The sequence below is a fragment of the Equus asinus genome, chromosome 8 (assembly GCF_041296235.1).
Source record: "Equus asinus isolate D_3611 breed Donkey chromosome 8, EquAss-T2T_v2, whole genome shotgun sequence".
In the NCBI taxonomy this organism is placed as follows: Eukaryota; Metazoa; Chordata; class Mammalia; order Perissodactyla; family Equidae; genus Equus; species Equus asinus.
This window is the reverse complement of record NC_091797.1, coordinates 80,471,078-80,484,852: the sequence shown is the minus strand read 5'-3', so window position 1 is coordinate 80,484,852 and position 13,775 is coordinate 80,471,078. Positions and strand designations below refer to the sequence as shown.

The 13,775-nt window shown below is 55.5% G+C and overlaps 1 protein-coding gene and 1 long non-coding RNA gene across 14 annotated transcripts in view; one reads left to right on the top strand and one right to left on the bottom strand.

The window, feature by feature from the left end:
- The window catches only part of TBX5 (T-box transcription factor 5), an 80,469-nt gene that overhangs the window by 36,551 nt on the left and 30,143 nt on the right, over positions 1–13,775 (top strand). For 2 of the 12 annotated variants that reach the window (XM_070516134.1, XM_070516128.1), the window contains exons 1-7: positions 1,753–1,891; positions 2,487–2,626; positions 4,330–4,514; positions 6,164–6,258; positions 8,397–8,516; positions 9,306–9,453; positions 13,083–13,235. In XM_070516134.1, coding sequence (XP_070372235.1) covers positions 4,368–4,514; positions 6,164–6,258; positions 8,397–8,516; positions 9,306–9,453; positions 13,083–13,235 — 663 coding nt within the window. In that variant the 5' untranslated portion in view covers positions 1,753–1,891; positions 2,487–2,626; positions 4,330–4,367. The other 10 variants (XM_070516136.1, XM_070516131.1, XM_070516129.1 and 7 more) reach the window with 9 other exon arrangements.
- Positions 29–3,265, bottom strand: LOC139045922 (uncharacterized). 2 transcript variants are annotated; one of them, XR_011505344.1, is made up of 3 exons: positions 2,580–3,265; positions 2,187–2,277; positions 29–166 (listed from the first exon to the last, which is right to left on the bottom strand). It is a non-coding gene; the product is annotated as an uncharacterized lncRNA (long non-coding RNA). The 2 variants fall into 2 exon arrangements; XR_011505345.1 differs by lacking the exon at positions 29–166 and adding an exon at positions 1,728–1,866 and having other exon boundaries at positions 2,580–3,110.

Sequence of the window (13,775 nt, the reverse complement as noted above, 5' to 3'; positions counted from 1 at the left end):
CATAGGCGAAGACGGAGAGAAATTAACCTCCCGCCGCTGCCCCCAGTCGAGCGTGACAGCGCGCGGGCCGGTTGCGTGACTCATGACGTCTCCAAGTCCTATAGGTGCAGTGGCTGGTGAGATAGTCGGTATCGCCGGGTTGCCTCTTTATTTTATTGGGGTATGCCTGGTAATAAACAGTAATATTTAATTTGTCGAAGACCACAAACCAACTTCGAGCTGGGAGGTACATACTACTCTTGACTGACGCTGGAAGAAGGCTTGGCCTAAACGGGGTCGCTTTTGGGGGTCCTTTCCAAACTCCTCACCTGAACCCCCCTCCCCAGTGAGGCGCCACTCGTGGCTTCTGCGCTGGAAAGAAGAGGTGGGATTTTCGGAGGTGAGTGTCGCCCTGGAGAGGTATTGGGAGGGGGGCATAGGTTTCTCTTAGCCCTTTGCCTGCCCACAGCCCCCTGGCTTCCTGCCCCAGCCCTGCTGAATCCCCCCTCGCAGCCTGGCTCCTTTTCACCATCTAAATAAGAATGGACTCTCTCGCATTTTGCCTTCCAGTGTCACCTGGCCAGAACAGATTCCCCTTCGAGCTTTCAAAATCCTAATTTCACTCAGTGGCCAGCGCTCCACAACCTACATGAATCTGGCTGGGCAATTACTTGGGAGAGTCCGGATTTTTCTCTCTCGGGAGGGGCGTGCAGATTATTTATGGGAATTTATTTTATCCGCAAATCTCTGAGAATTTAGAGGGATTGGAAAAGTCTTTCCGGATTTCCCCTCCTTTTGCCAGAGATTCGGAGAGTCAGCCTCATCCTGAAGCCATGTTTGTTTTCCATCTTTGGCCGAGGTCGCCTCCTTAGCAAGCCCAAAGTCCTCTGAGCTGACATTTTGGAAGGGTGAGGGTGTTTTCACAAATAAATAAACTGCCTTGGCGAAAGGCTGCTTGCAAACAAACCTGGAAGGTGAAGTGAGAACCGTAGCAAATGCTCTGGTCCATTTTCTCCCCGCTTGTCCCACTTTTAGGGTTGGACAATCCACTTTGAAATTTTGCAAGGGTGTGTCAGGCCTGCCCTGGGGTTTTAGTCCGAGGAGCCACAGAGGGTTACACTGGGGTGGCTGCTGATTTTCAGAGCCTTTCTCCTGCCTCCATCCCTCTCCCCAGAGCTTCGCCTGCAGGCCCAAGTCTCTAATCAGAGCCCCAGAAAAGAAGTGGGTGAAGGGGGTACGGGAGACAAGGGTGGGAAACAGAAAGGGAGCCCTCACATTTATTCTAAGCACCAATATTTGGTGCTCCAATCTGGGTCTGCTCAGCCTGACCTACTGACTGTGTTTACGCTTCTATTGACCTCTTCAACTCGACCCTCAAAATAATACATTTCAGAGGGGGGAGGGCAGGGAGAGGAGAGTGGAGATGAAAACCCCAGCCAGCCCCCAATGACTGTTTGATTATTTTAATAAAACTGGGCACTGCCTTGTGTACACCTCCAGCCAGGGAGGTCTGGTGGCTCTGGGGGGGGGGGGGGCAACGGCGATTTCTTGGCATCTTTGATCTCGGCCCCCATCCCAACGCACCTTCACCCTGCCTTCACCCCGGAGTCACTGAGAGTCGGGGTGATGAGTGGGGAGGGGGAGAGATGTCAGGGCGGCTAGCGGCGGCCGGCTGGGCCAGGCGGGGTCAGGCAGCTCTCCTCCTGAGGTCAGCGTTGGAGAGAATGCGGACGAGGCTGCAGAGGAGGCGCGCGGCGGGTGTGTGCACGCGTCCTGCGATCAGACTCCGTCCTCTGCGCAGCCCGCGTCACCGAGATTACTTCCCGGGCAGAAGCCGACCGGGTTTGCGATGATTTGTGCAGGATTTTTTGCAGCCACCGAGCCGCGCTTAGAGAAGCAGAGATGGATGGAGGTTGGGAAGGGGGTGGAGAGGAGGGGGTGATCTCCAGGTCTGGATTTGAGAGTCGTGTTGTGATTTGAGTGTTCGGGAAATCTCATGGAAAAAGTGGTTGGGGGAGGGAGTGGGAAGGGAGAGGGAGGGAGGAGGGAGGGAGAGAGAGGCAGAGGCAGACAGCGTGCAGTGGGATCTAGTTGGATAGGCAATTTCAGTACTTTGTAAGCATCAAGGCAGCCCAACGTCACTGAGCTCAGCTTGTATTTCTGAGAGAGAGAGAGGGCAGGAGAAAGAGAGAGAGAGAGAGTCTTACCTCCGATTCCGGGACTTTAACCCTGAAAGCCGCGCTCAGAAAGGACTTGGACCATTCCCACGGCTGCCTCTGGTCTCTCAACTTTCCCTCCCTGGGGGTGCAAGGAGGGAGCAGGGCACTGAGATTATACTATTGAGGGTGCCCCCCCCCACCCCGAGGCTACTCTTTTGCGTTCTTTGGAGCCCTTCTGGCGCCTGACAACTTGGAAGTCTGTAGGGAGAGCGAGAGCAAGGCGGAGGAGGTGTGTGTTGGAGGTGGGCAGTCGCTGCCGAGCCTGCAGCGGTGGGCGCTCCTTTGTAGGCAGCAGTAGCCGCTAGTCTGGGCAAGCAGTCCCTCCGCATAAACCCCGGAGCCACGATGCCCGCGCCCCCGCCTCGCCGCCGGCTTCCTTACTAGGAGCAAGAAGGGATGCGGTGAATGCACCGGCGTCACCGAGCGAGGTAACCGTCTCCGCAGCTGGCCCGGGAGGCTCGGGAGGGAGCCTGCCGGCCGCGTCGGCTCCGGGAGACGCGAATGGCGGGACTCCAGCCTTGGCCTTGGATTCTGCAGAGCCCGGCTGGCAGAGAGATTTTGCGCGGCCCGGAGCTCCCGGGCGCGTGGATCCAGCCGGGGAGGCGGCCGCGGCTCGGGGAGCGGCGTTGAGGTTTGCAGGACGCGCGGCCTGGTTCTGTCAAACCGCATCTTGTTCGCCCCTGCCAGCCCGGAGCTCCCCGGGACCCTGGCGAGGGCGCGGGGTGGGATTGTCCCCGCGGCCGGCGGTGAATGGGAGCACACGTGGGGGACGCCGGCCCTGCTTTCTTTTGTTGTGAGCAGGCTGCGGGGCTCCCGTCCCCGCTACCCCAAAACCCCAAGGGCGTGGTGAGGCAAGCTGCTGGGGAGTAGGGCCTCAGAAGCTGTCCTTCTCCTTGGCCTCATTCCTGCGTCTCCGGGATGCAGCCTTTGCTTAATTAAGCGGCTGCTAAGATCCTGGGGGCCGTCCTTGCACCCCCTTCCCAGTCTTCCCGGGTTTGGAGGGAGGAAGTCCCTACTTGGGATCGTAGAGACACTGGAAGGAGATCAGAGAGGAGGGAGGCTCGTCCGGGTTTGAACCGTTCTGCAGCTGTTATTTTATGCGTTCCAACCTCGTACGCCTCCAAACCCGGGCCATTTTCCGCGTTGCGTCGGACCTAGGCGGCCGAGGCAACGCCGGAAGCCCAGGATTTATCTGGGACCCATTTTGTTCTCGCCAAGCCCGAGCTTGGGCCTGCAGTTCCCGGGAGCCAGGCCCAGCCGAAGCTCAGAGAAGCTCCCTTCGGCCTGGCTGCTCCACACAATGCCCGACCCGGGCTAGAGAGCCAGGAAAGCTAGGAGAATGCGCACCCCCGGCCGGCGACACCACGCTGGCCACCGGCGCCCACAGCGCGCCTCCCTCCGCGCCTCCCTGCGAACTGCTGCGCTGCCGCTTTGCTTTCCTGCCGGGCGGTCTGCTTGGCTCCTTTTTATTTTTAACGTTGCTTAAGGTTGGGGGAAAGGGGAGGGCTCTTAATGTTAAAGGACTTTTAATTTCAAGACCTGTAACTGATCAAAGATGGACGTGAATTCTCTTTCGGACCGGCCTCTCGATCTGCAAATCTTTTCCGCCTGTGTTTTTGCTTTTGCAAGAGGCGGGTTATTTCAGGCATGCTGCCTGCTGCAGAAAAATATTCCCCTTGCGAGTTTAAATCAAAAGAGCTCTGATGGCCTCCTGTAATTTTGACGAAGAAAAAAAAAATTCTCCAAAGGACACTAGGTTTTTGTTTTGTTTTTGGTTCGTACCCAATGGCTTCCAAAAATACCCAGGCCTTATCTTTATTGGCTCTTCCAGAAGTCCAGACAAATTTGACGGGCAGCTCGCTTATCGCGGGGAGCCTGCGCAGGGGAGATGCGGAGCTCGCCCGTTCGGGATCTGACCGGGGTCTTTCGCAAGAGCCTGTGCGTGGTCATAAAGTAATAGTAATGATGATAATAACAGGACTTTCTGCAGCCTCCTTCAGCTGGGAACGGAGGTGCCGGTAGCTGGCCGCTGGGGGCCCAACTGCTCTTTTCTGTCAGTAGAGCTGCAATTCCAACCTTCTCTCTTCTCTCTCTGCCCCTCTCTCTCTCTCTCTCTGCTTCCCGTCCTCAGAGCAGGACCCCGCGCGGGCACAGAGCCACCGGCACACCATGGCCGACGCAGACGAGGGCTTTGGCCTGGCGCACACACCCCTGGAACCTGACGCAAAGGACCTACCCTGCGACTCAAAACCCGAGAGCGCGCTGGGTGCCCCCAGCAAGTCCCCGTCGTCCCCGCAGGCCGCCTTCACCCAGCAGGTAAGACCTCGCGCCTGGGGACCTTCTGTGGCCACCAGAGCCGGTCTTGCGGGGGAGGAGGGAGGCGGGGAGTCCATTGCTCCCAATTGGCCCCTTTCCTTCTCATCCCCACTCCATTTCACCTTTCTCTGCCCTGCCGCCCTCAGTACCAGTATATTCCAATCCACTTTATTGTGACGATTATCTTTATGGCCAGAGGACTTTTGAAATACATTTAAGTTGCTAGAGAAGCCCTAATTTTCCGGCTATTTGGGGCCGGCTAACAATGGCCCAGATCACTCCTTTCCTGCTGCGCTAGGTGTGGACTCGGCCCTGAGCGCCTCATTAAGGGCCGGGTCAGCGGCCGCTTCAGGCCCGCTTGAGCGATGGCTTGACCCCTCTTTAGATCTTCCTTAGCCTTCGCCTCCGCCCGCCTCCTCCGCGCCGCCGCCGAGACCCACGCGCCACACCATTTGTCTTGGGCCGGGGCCTGGCGGGCTGGCGCGCCCTGGCCGGCGGCGGGGAGCGCACAGGGCTGTGCCGGGAGGGCGCACGGAGCCGCGGGCTCGCCTGGCTGGAAGCTGGGCCGGGACAGAGGGCGAAGCCTCTCCTCGCGCCCTGCCCCCTACACCCTGGCTCTCTGGGCCCTCAAGGCTGCCCTTGTAGACTTAGATGCTTTTGAATAGGGTGTCAGATGGCTTGACGCGGGGTGACTTGAGCAAAAGAGAGACATCTACATAGCTAAAACTCTTCTTTGCGATTTCGCTGCTCGTCCTGGCTGTTTCATCGCCTTTTTCTTTGCCCTTCACGTGTCAGGAAAACGTGTGTATATTTGTAGAGAAGCAGAGAGCAGTGGGCACACAGTTTTGGAAACCTAGATTTTTTTTCTTTTAGAGGAAAGCAAATCCACTTATTAGACGGTTATGGATTATTGCAAAGAGAAGACTTTGTATATAATTTTTTTGCATCGGTTTTGTAAAATAACTTTTAGTCAAAAGTGGAAATGTTAAATGGCTTCAGCTGTGTCCATAATCAAAACAGCTTGAAGTGAACGAAACTGCATGTGAGGGGAGCCTAGAAAGCTTATTGATATAGACATTTGAGAATTAATTTTCGTTTTGGACTGTGGGAGCCTCTTAGAGTATACAGGCATTTAAAATTTTAAATTTCACCTCTGTCGATGTTTGCACCGCCATGGTGACATTAAACAGACGTATATACAGAATTTGCCCGTCTGTATGTTTGCGTGTGGACATCTGGGTGTCGACGTAAGACTATCCTGAGTGTGTTTTTCGAGATTATTATTTTTTTCTTTAGCTGAATTTTGGCTAATGCGGACTAAGAGTGGTCCAATTTTTTGCTCTGCTCCATCCTTCCCACAGACTTTCTGGAGCATCCTGATAGTTGGGGATTTTTCTCTAGCCTTGCGTTGGTGGCATTAGGAGGAGACAGTACTGCGCTGTGGGGATCAAACTTCTCCTGGATGGAGCCTACATGGGAATTCCAGAGCCCAGGGCGCTCTGCAGTGGGCTGGGGCCAGCTTCCAGCCTCTGAGCACACAGGCTCGGGAGGGAAAGAGGAGAAGTGTCTGTGCTTGGGAGGAGTTTGGGGAGGGAAGGCCCACTGCCCGTGCTGGGCTAGTCTGTGTGACTTTTCTCTCCTTCCTGTAGGGCATGGAAGGCATCAAGGTGTTTCTCCATGAAAGAGAACTGTGGCTGAAATTCCACGAAGTGGGCACGGAAATGATCATAACCAAAGCTGGAAGGTGAGCCGGTCACCTCTGAGAGGGGCCTAGGGAAATCGTGGGAAAGACGTAGAAGAAAAAGTGGCTTGGGAGACGAGAGAGAAGAAGGGGAGAAAGGTGAGGAGACAGAGAAGGGAGAGCAGAGCGCCAGAGAAGAGAGAGAATGAATGCATTTTGTTTGAGCCGATTCTGGTTCAGAAGGCACAGAGAACTCCTCCAGGGATCTCCATCAGGGTGGGGGAAATACCTGCAAGATTCAAGTCTGGAAACAGGGCATTTCTTCCAACTGAGCCTTTCGCCCACCTGGTATCAAGAAGAATCAAGAACTTGAGATTGTGCTATTGGGATAGACTAGTAATGAGAGAAAGAGGGTTCAAGAGGGAGAGCCAGCGGGAAAAGAGAGGTGCAGAGAGGACACGGGGATGCCACCGGTCTCAGACTTGATTCCTCGCCCCTAGCCTCCTTCTCACCCTGCCTGACCTTGGAGTGCTTCCAGAGTCCCACCCGATTGCCAAACGCTGACTCGCTGAATGTATTCGCTACTTCCTTCATTGTTTATAGAAAGCAGGCGAAGCCTTTGAAACTGAATGGGGGCTCGGCCAGGCTTTGTATACAGACACCGATAAACACGGCAGTTTCGTCAAGACACTCACCCCGCAGTTCCTCTTAAAAGCTCGCAGAGTTTTAGCTGGAAATGCTAGACTTCTGGGGGAAGGGGTGGGAGGGTCGCGCCACTCCGTATCTCAGTGTGTCTGTGTGCGCGCGCGCACCCAGGCCTGGGGACGTCCTCCCCACATCCCTTCCGGTGCCGGACTGGCCGGGAAGGTCAGAAAGTCCCACTGAGCCCAGAGGAGGCGAGGGAAGCCGGAGTGGCCGGTAGGCCCAAGCCACTGAGTGTGTGAAGGGGGAGGGTGGAGCCTCCTGGGCAGACGCCCCCGGTTCTCCAGCCGAAGCCTCCCGCAATAAACTGACAACAGTGACATTTATTATTATTTGAAATTAAACAATGTCTGCTCCCCCGCTCGGCCTGAGTGAACTAGGAGGCGCGTTCTGTTTATAGCAAAGAACTAAGGTCTTCTTCCCATTCTGCCGAGGAAGGAAAGACGCGGCCGGCCGGGGCCTCCTTTCCCCCCCAGCCGGAGCCCAGAGGATTTAACTATAAAAGGCCTGCGAAGCCTCCGCGCCTCCGCCTCCGGGGGCGCGCGCGCGCGGCCGGTCAGATAAACACCGCGAGGCCTGGGTTCCAAGACTGGAAGGGAGAGGCCTCCACTCACCCCTGCCCGTCATCCCCGAGCGAGCCAGGATCCAGCAACTTGTCCTGTCGCCCAGGCCAGCCTTGAGAACGCTCCCTTCCCGGGGCGCGCTCCTCCCAAGGCGGGAAGGGCACGGCGCACGCAGCTCCGCGGCACCGGCGTTCCAACGCCCCGATCCTCTCTCAGGCCCCGCTCTTTCTGAAACCAAATCCGCATGGGTTTTGAATTTCTTTGCCTAGGGCCAAAGAGTTTAGACTCTTCAAGGAAGCGTGCCAGGCGCCTTAGAGAAGCGGTGGGACACTTAGGAATACATTCCTGCTGGAGACTCATGTCAGAGGTCACCAACCGAGTTGTATTCTGGGGGCGGAGGACTGAAGCCAGGACCGGAGGTTTGTGGGCACCCACGGCAGGTGCGTCCCTAGGGCGCACACACCTTGGTGTCCACGTGACACGGCCCCGCTGCGCAGGTGGGCCAAAGCACCTGGCTGGGCGGAAGAGGAGGCCACCTTTTGACTTAGTAAGCTTCCTCCTGCCTCCAATTAAAAAAGTAGGTGTCTGGCTCTGAAAAGAGCGCTTAGCAGGAGTTGACATGGGTGTCCCTCTCAGGCCTTCTTCAAAACTAGTTCTCTAGAAGTCCTCTCCTCCTGGTTTCTGTTTTCCTCCTAGATGTGTGGAGTCACCAGCCTCCTTTCTCATCTCTTTGCCTTTCTTCCCTCCATAACTTTAAGGGCAACCCGGGGATGGATCTTGGCAAGAGCAGAGTGGTGGGCTACTTTTCTCTTACATGTTTCTTAAGGGTTCACTTTCGTTAAAATTTGTGGATGCGCCCTTCAGAATATTGGCATTAATTCTCTCCCCCTCTTCCTCTCTCCCTCTCTCTTCCTCTTTCCTCCCGGTGTCTCTTAGGCGGATGTTTCCCAGTTACAAAGTAAAGGTGACCGGCCTTAATCCCAAAACGAAGTACATCCTCCTCATGGACATTGTTCCTGCCGATGACCACAGATACAAGTTCGCAGATAATAAATGGTAGGCACTGGAAAGGCAAGTGAGGGGGACAGGGAGGCAAGTGGAAACCAAAGTTCCCTCCCCCTGCTGACCCGCTAAACGTTTTTTGAGCTCCTACTGTGCGCTAGGGGCTTTCACTGTCTCTTGCGCGGCATCCTCCTGACCACCCTGAGAGGGAGAAAGAGCAGCCCATTAGCCCCCATTTTATAGCGAGAAAACCGAGGCTCAGAAAAAGTAAAGAGTCTATATCTATTGCCGGACCCGTAGGTTGTGGATTTTTAAAAAGAGTATTGTTACCAAGCACTGGAGGTATTTCTGGGGGCATAAAACCATTTACGGTTATTTTTTATGAGTTACCTGCTTTGAACATGCCTTTTTATGAAATTGCAAAATCGGCCCGTGGTATTTGAGTTAAACAGGCAAGAGAGAGAGGCCCATTCCTTGGGAAGATTGCTCCCGTGGCTGCCAAGAGCTCAGAGGCTCGAAGAGGTAGCGCCCTTTGAGAGACTTGAAGGAGTTTTCTGGGGTTTTTTTGCACGTTCAGGCTTCTAGAACCTGCCAGTTGTTTGTGGGCAGGGAGAGGCTCTCAAGGCTCGGGGAGGAATGAGGTGGAAGAAGAAAGAGCCGGCGGAGGCTCGCCTGGAAACCGGCCCCAGGCTTCTGGGCACCTGGAATTGCAGATGCCCAAGTGAGACCTGAGAGTCAGGCCATTTCTAGATCATTCTCGTATTCAGCAGCCCTCATGCGACCAACAACTGGCAGGCACCATGCGCACTAACTCTGGGCGGGTCTTGCCTCTCCTCCGTGTAGGTCTGTGACGGGCAAAGCGGAGCCCGCCATGCCGGGCCGCCTCTACGTGCACCCGGACTCACCCGCCACCGGGGCGCATTGGATGCGGCAGCTCGTTTCCTTCCAGAAACTCAAGCTCACCAACAACCACCTGGACCCGTTTGGGCATGTGAGTACCTTGTGCAGCCCGCCCGTGGTCCTCGGTCCACACCTCCTCTCTCTTACTTGCCCTCTCTCTTCTCCCTTCTGCTCGCGTGGTTTCTCTTCTTGGCTCCTCGAGCCCACGCATCTCCTTTCTTGGCTCAAAATTCCCTCCCCTGGTCTGTTTCTCTTTCTACCTCTTGATCCGGCCTTCCTTTCTCTTCTCTTTTCTCCCCCTTCTCATCTCTCTTTCGTTTTCTCTTATTTCTCTCCCTTTCTAATTCAGTTTTCTGTGTCCTCTTCTTCCTCTCTGTCGCCACCTCTCTCCCACTCACATGGGTGCCTCTCTGTACTCCTCCCTGTGGTCCACCATCCACACACTCTGGGTCTGTCTTTCTGGGGTGGCTGGAGATCGGGCCCCATTCTCCTGGCCAGGGACTCACCCTGCATCCCTGCCACCAGCACACAACCCTCTGCCTTTGCTGGGATGGGGCGGCTCAAGCCGCTAGTTCTGGGCCTGGGCACCGGGCTGGTGAACCAGGTCTGCGCCTCAGCCCCGTCTGTGATTAGGGGTGGGGGCTGTGTTTCAGTCCTGCAGAAAACATGGTCCCTCTAGCCTTGGGGTTACTCAGCCCAGACTGCACAGAGGCTGGACCACGTGGGAGCCATATATACCTTCCCTACCCGCTTCCAAATCCTGCGACCCCCCAAGCCAACTGCCCCTCCTTTACAGATGGGGAAACCAACACCCCCAGAGGCAAATTCTGTACCCCTTCCCCCTGTCAGCTCGATACTCTCAGGTTTATGTTTTTCCCAACTTCCAACTTTCCCCTCCCAGCACGATGCCCAGAGCAGGCAAACGTAGACCAGGGTCGTAAACCTGGAGAGGGGGTCCTGGTGAACCCCCAAAACTGCACGCAGGATATTGAGCGTGTACAGCCCTCCACCCTCCACTAGAATGTGTAGCTTTTAGCAGATTCTCCAGAGGGCATCACTCTCTCTTCCTCAAAGGAAAACAAATGAAGAACAAAACACTGATTTTTGAAAAAATGTTCCTAAATCTCTTCGTTGGAAGTAATTAATCAACAGGACAGAACACAGTCTCTGAATTCAGTGTTTAGAATCCTGCGTGATGATTCCACCGGACAAGTGGGCTCACTGGTCTTCGGGCATTTGGCCCTCCAGCCTAGAGAGGAGGTTGGAGTACCCCCACACCGCCTTTGGACATGGGCGTCCAGGGGAGGGGCGGGGCTTGCCCAAGGTCATACAGCTTGTATTGGGAAGAGGGATTTGAGACTAGGTCTCTCGAATTCGAAAGTGGTCCCCATCCTGCCGTATTGTCTCTTGAGAGAGAATCGACAAACACATAGTCCCCAATTTGGGGACAGGAGGGGACCAGGCGGAAATGGATTTGAGCTGGAAGAAGGACAGTTGTGAAGGCCCAAATGAGAAATCCGCTCCTGTGGGGCCTTAGGGCTGAAGCACTGAACCCACAAGGTCTGTGGTGGGAAGGGGACCACGGGGCCCCCACTGATGCGCTTCATGCCGCTGTCTACCCGTGGTTGGTATGAGATGGAACTGCTGGCCAGCAGGGAAGAGAGAAGGATGGCCCGTTCCCTTTCTGCGCTTTTGGCAGGGAGGAGAAGCTGCAGAAGGGCCTTTCTAGGCGAGATCCGGGGCCTCCTTTCCCTTTAAACCTGGGTGTTCTGCCTACAGCCTCCGGCTTGCTGGTGCACCCCAGCACTGAAGTGACCTCGGGCTTGCCTGGGCACTGGCTGGCGGGGGGCGGGTGGTGTGTACCTGCCAGTACTGAACTGATGCTGTAGGTTAAGCGCTGGGGAGAGATGAGACCACTTTGTAAAGGTCCCGAGTGCATCTCCTGGCTGGCTGGCACCCTTTTGGAGGCTGGGACCCTTTGGTGGGGGCCTCCGTGGAACCTAGGTGCCGGGAAGCAGGACTGTGCCCCGGCCCCATTTCGGCTCCTAGCTTTCCCTCTGCGGCTCTGGGTGTGCTCTTGGGGTCGCGCCAGGGTGCAGGCCTGGGGAAGGCGCACAGCCCCGCCACCAAATTCCGGGCACCCCTGCGGGTCTCAAGTCCTTCCGAAGCCGCGGAAGAGGGAGCGGAGCCCTGCGCTGCTCCAGACTCCCCGGCCGCCATGCATTCCCGCCCCAAACTCCGGACTTGGAGTCCAGAGCCGCCCTAATGAAATTAGGAACCATTAGATCGCCCTCGCGCTGATGTCTCCACACTGTCCCCGGCCGTCAAAGCAATTTGGCTAAGCCGGGACGATGGCCGCGCCGGCTGGGGGCTGCGGCGGCCGGCGGGGCCCTGCTGCGTCTCTCTGTCGCCACGCCGCCCCGGCCGGCGTCGCTATCGGCCAGGGAGGCGGCCGGGCCACGGCGGCCGGAGATTAGAGCCGCGCGGCCCGGGTCGGGGAGCCGCGGGGCCCCGAGCTTCTCGCCCCTCCCCCGGCCGGGCCGCGCTCCCCTCCCCCTCCTCCAGGCCGGTCTCTCGGGTTGGCCCAAGAACCCTGCCCCAGGGTCATCAATGCAAATAATCAAAACCACCGAGACAACCACCGCCGCTCCGGTTTGCGGTCCTGGGGAAAAAGCAGGCCAGATTTTCAGCCCATTAAACGCGGCGATTCGCCCATTCGGTGGGTCTCTATCAGGACGTTTTGGTAAATATTAGCGGGAGCGGCCTCCCGGGAGCGTCGAAACCCAGGCGTCGTCAGAACGACAAACCCAATTTTATTAGTAAGGATGCTCATCTTCTAGGAAGGGCCGGCGGCCCTGGAGGCCCGCCTCGTAATATTGACTGTGGTGGTTGGAAACACAGTACAGCGACAGCCGTTAAGACCCCACTTGTCCTGGGACCACCCCAAACGTGGAGAAGATAGGAAGGAGAAAGAGAATATTTCCAGAAAAGCAAATGCAGCAGTTCTGTCTGGGGCCAAGTCTGGAGATAATTCCAGTTGTGGAGCCTGAAATGTTGATGAAATTGGAGGAAGGGAAGCTCGAGAGGAGCCGGGCCCTGGTAGGATGGGGGAGTGGGGGTGCTTCCTCCCCATCTCACCATCCTTAGAGTCCCCCCATTTTCCTTTTTTCATTGACTCAGCTTTGCACATTCTCCAAACAAAGGTCCAAGCCCACGAGTTTTATTCCAGTTCTGCAAACTCTCGGTCTTTTCCTTTGCATCTTTTAGAGTTTGTTATTTTGGGGATGGGGGAATATTTGTATATTTGTTTGTTTGTTTGTTTGTTTCTTCCCCTCTTTCATTCCAAAACTGTCGCCCAGGCTTCCTGGGGGCGCCAGTTCCTTGCTCCAGACTTGCTTTGCTCTCTTTGGGGACGGGAAGTTTCCTACGCAGAGAGTTAATTTATTAAGCAAACTTTATTAAGAATTCTGATTTACTGCCGTGTGTTCTTTGGGTGATTCTTGGAATATTACCCTGGCTTTTTCTGTTGCAAATTGTCATGTTTGAAATGTTTCTTTTTAATGAAATCACTGGTCCTCTTTCAAAACCGGAGAAAAAAATTGGACTATTTTTCGAGAGCCTATATAAAGAGGCTAATTTGGGGGGTGGGGTGTGGGGTTTTATCTGGAAACAAAGGGGTTTTGATTTTTCTTACAATCTCATTTTCTTTATTATTTTTAGATTATTCTAAATTCCATGCACAAATACCAGCCCAGATTACACATCGTGAAAGCAGACGAAAATAATGGATTTGGCTCAAAAAATACTGCGTTCTGTACCCACGTCTTTCCTGAGACAGCGTTTATCGCGGTGACTTCCTACCAGAACCACAAGGTAAGCTGGATGCCCAGGAGCTGGTGCCGGGGCCACCAGCTCATTTGCATGAGTCTGCAGGGGTCTCCTCCGAAACCTTACCTTACTGGCAGCTTCATTCCTCCAGGAAGCAGGCACCAACTTCTGCCCCAGGGGGCTGGGAGCAGGGGCAGATCTGCGGGCTCCGGATTGCAGCTGTTTGTACTAAATTCAGGGGCCTGGCACAACTGTCTGACACACACAGGTACACCCGTCAGAAACGAGCTTGGCAAACCACACATGACCACATGCGCAAGTGCAATGAGAAAGCATCCCACTGCATTCATGAAATGATGCCTGGGAAGAAGATCGCTTTATTGCACGGCTCCTTGCTCTTGGCGGGAGACCCGCTGCCACCCTTCCTGGGGACACCTTTTCTGTGGGGGTCAGACTCCTTCTCCCTTCCTCTGCCCCTTGGATGCATTTCAACGTAAATCCGGGCAGGTGGCAGAGTTGCCCGAAACCTTGGGTGATTGTTTCAGCAATTAATGACCCCAGGCCACATACTAAAGCAAAGCGTGT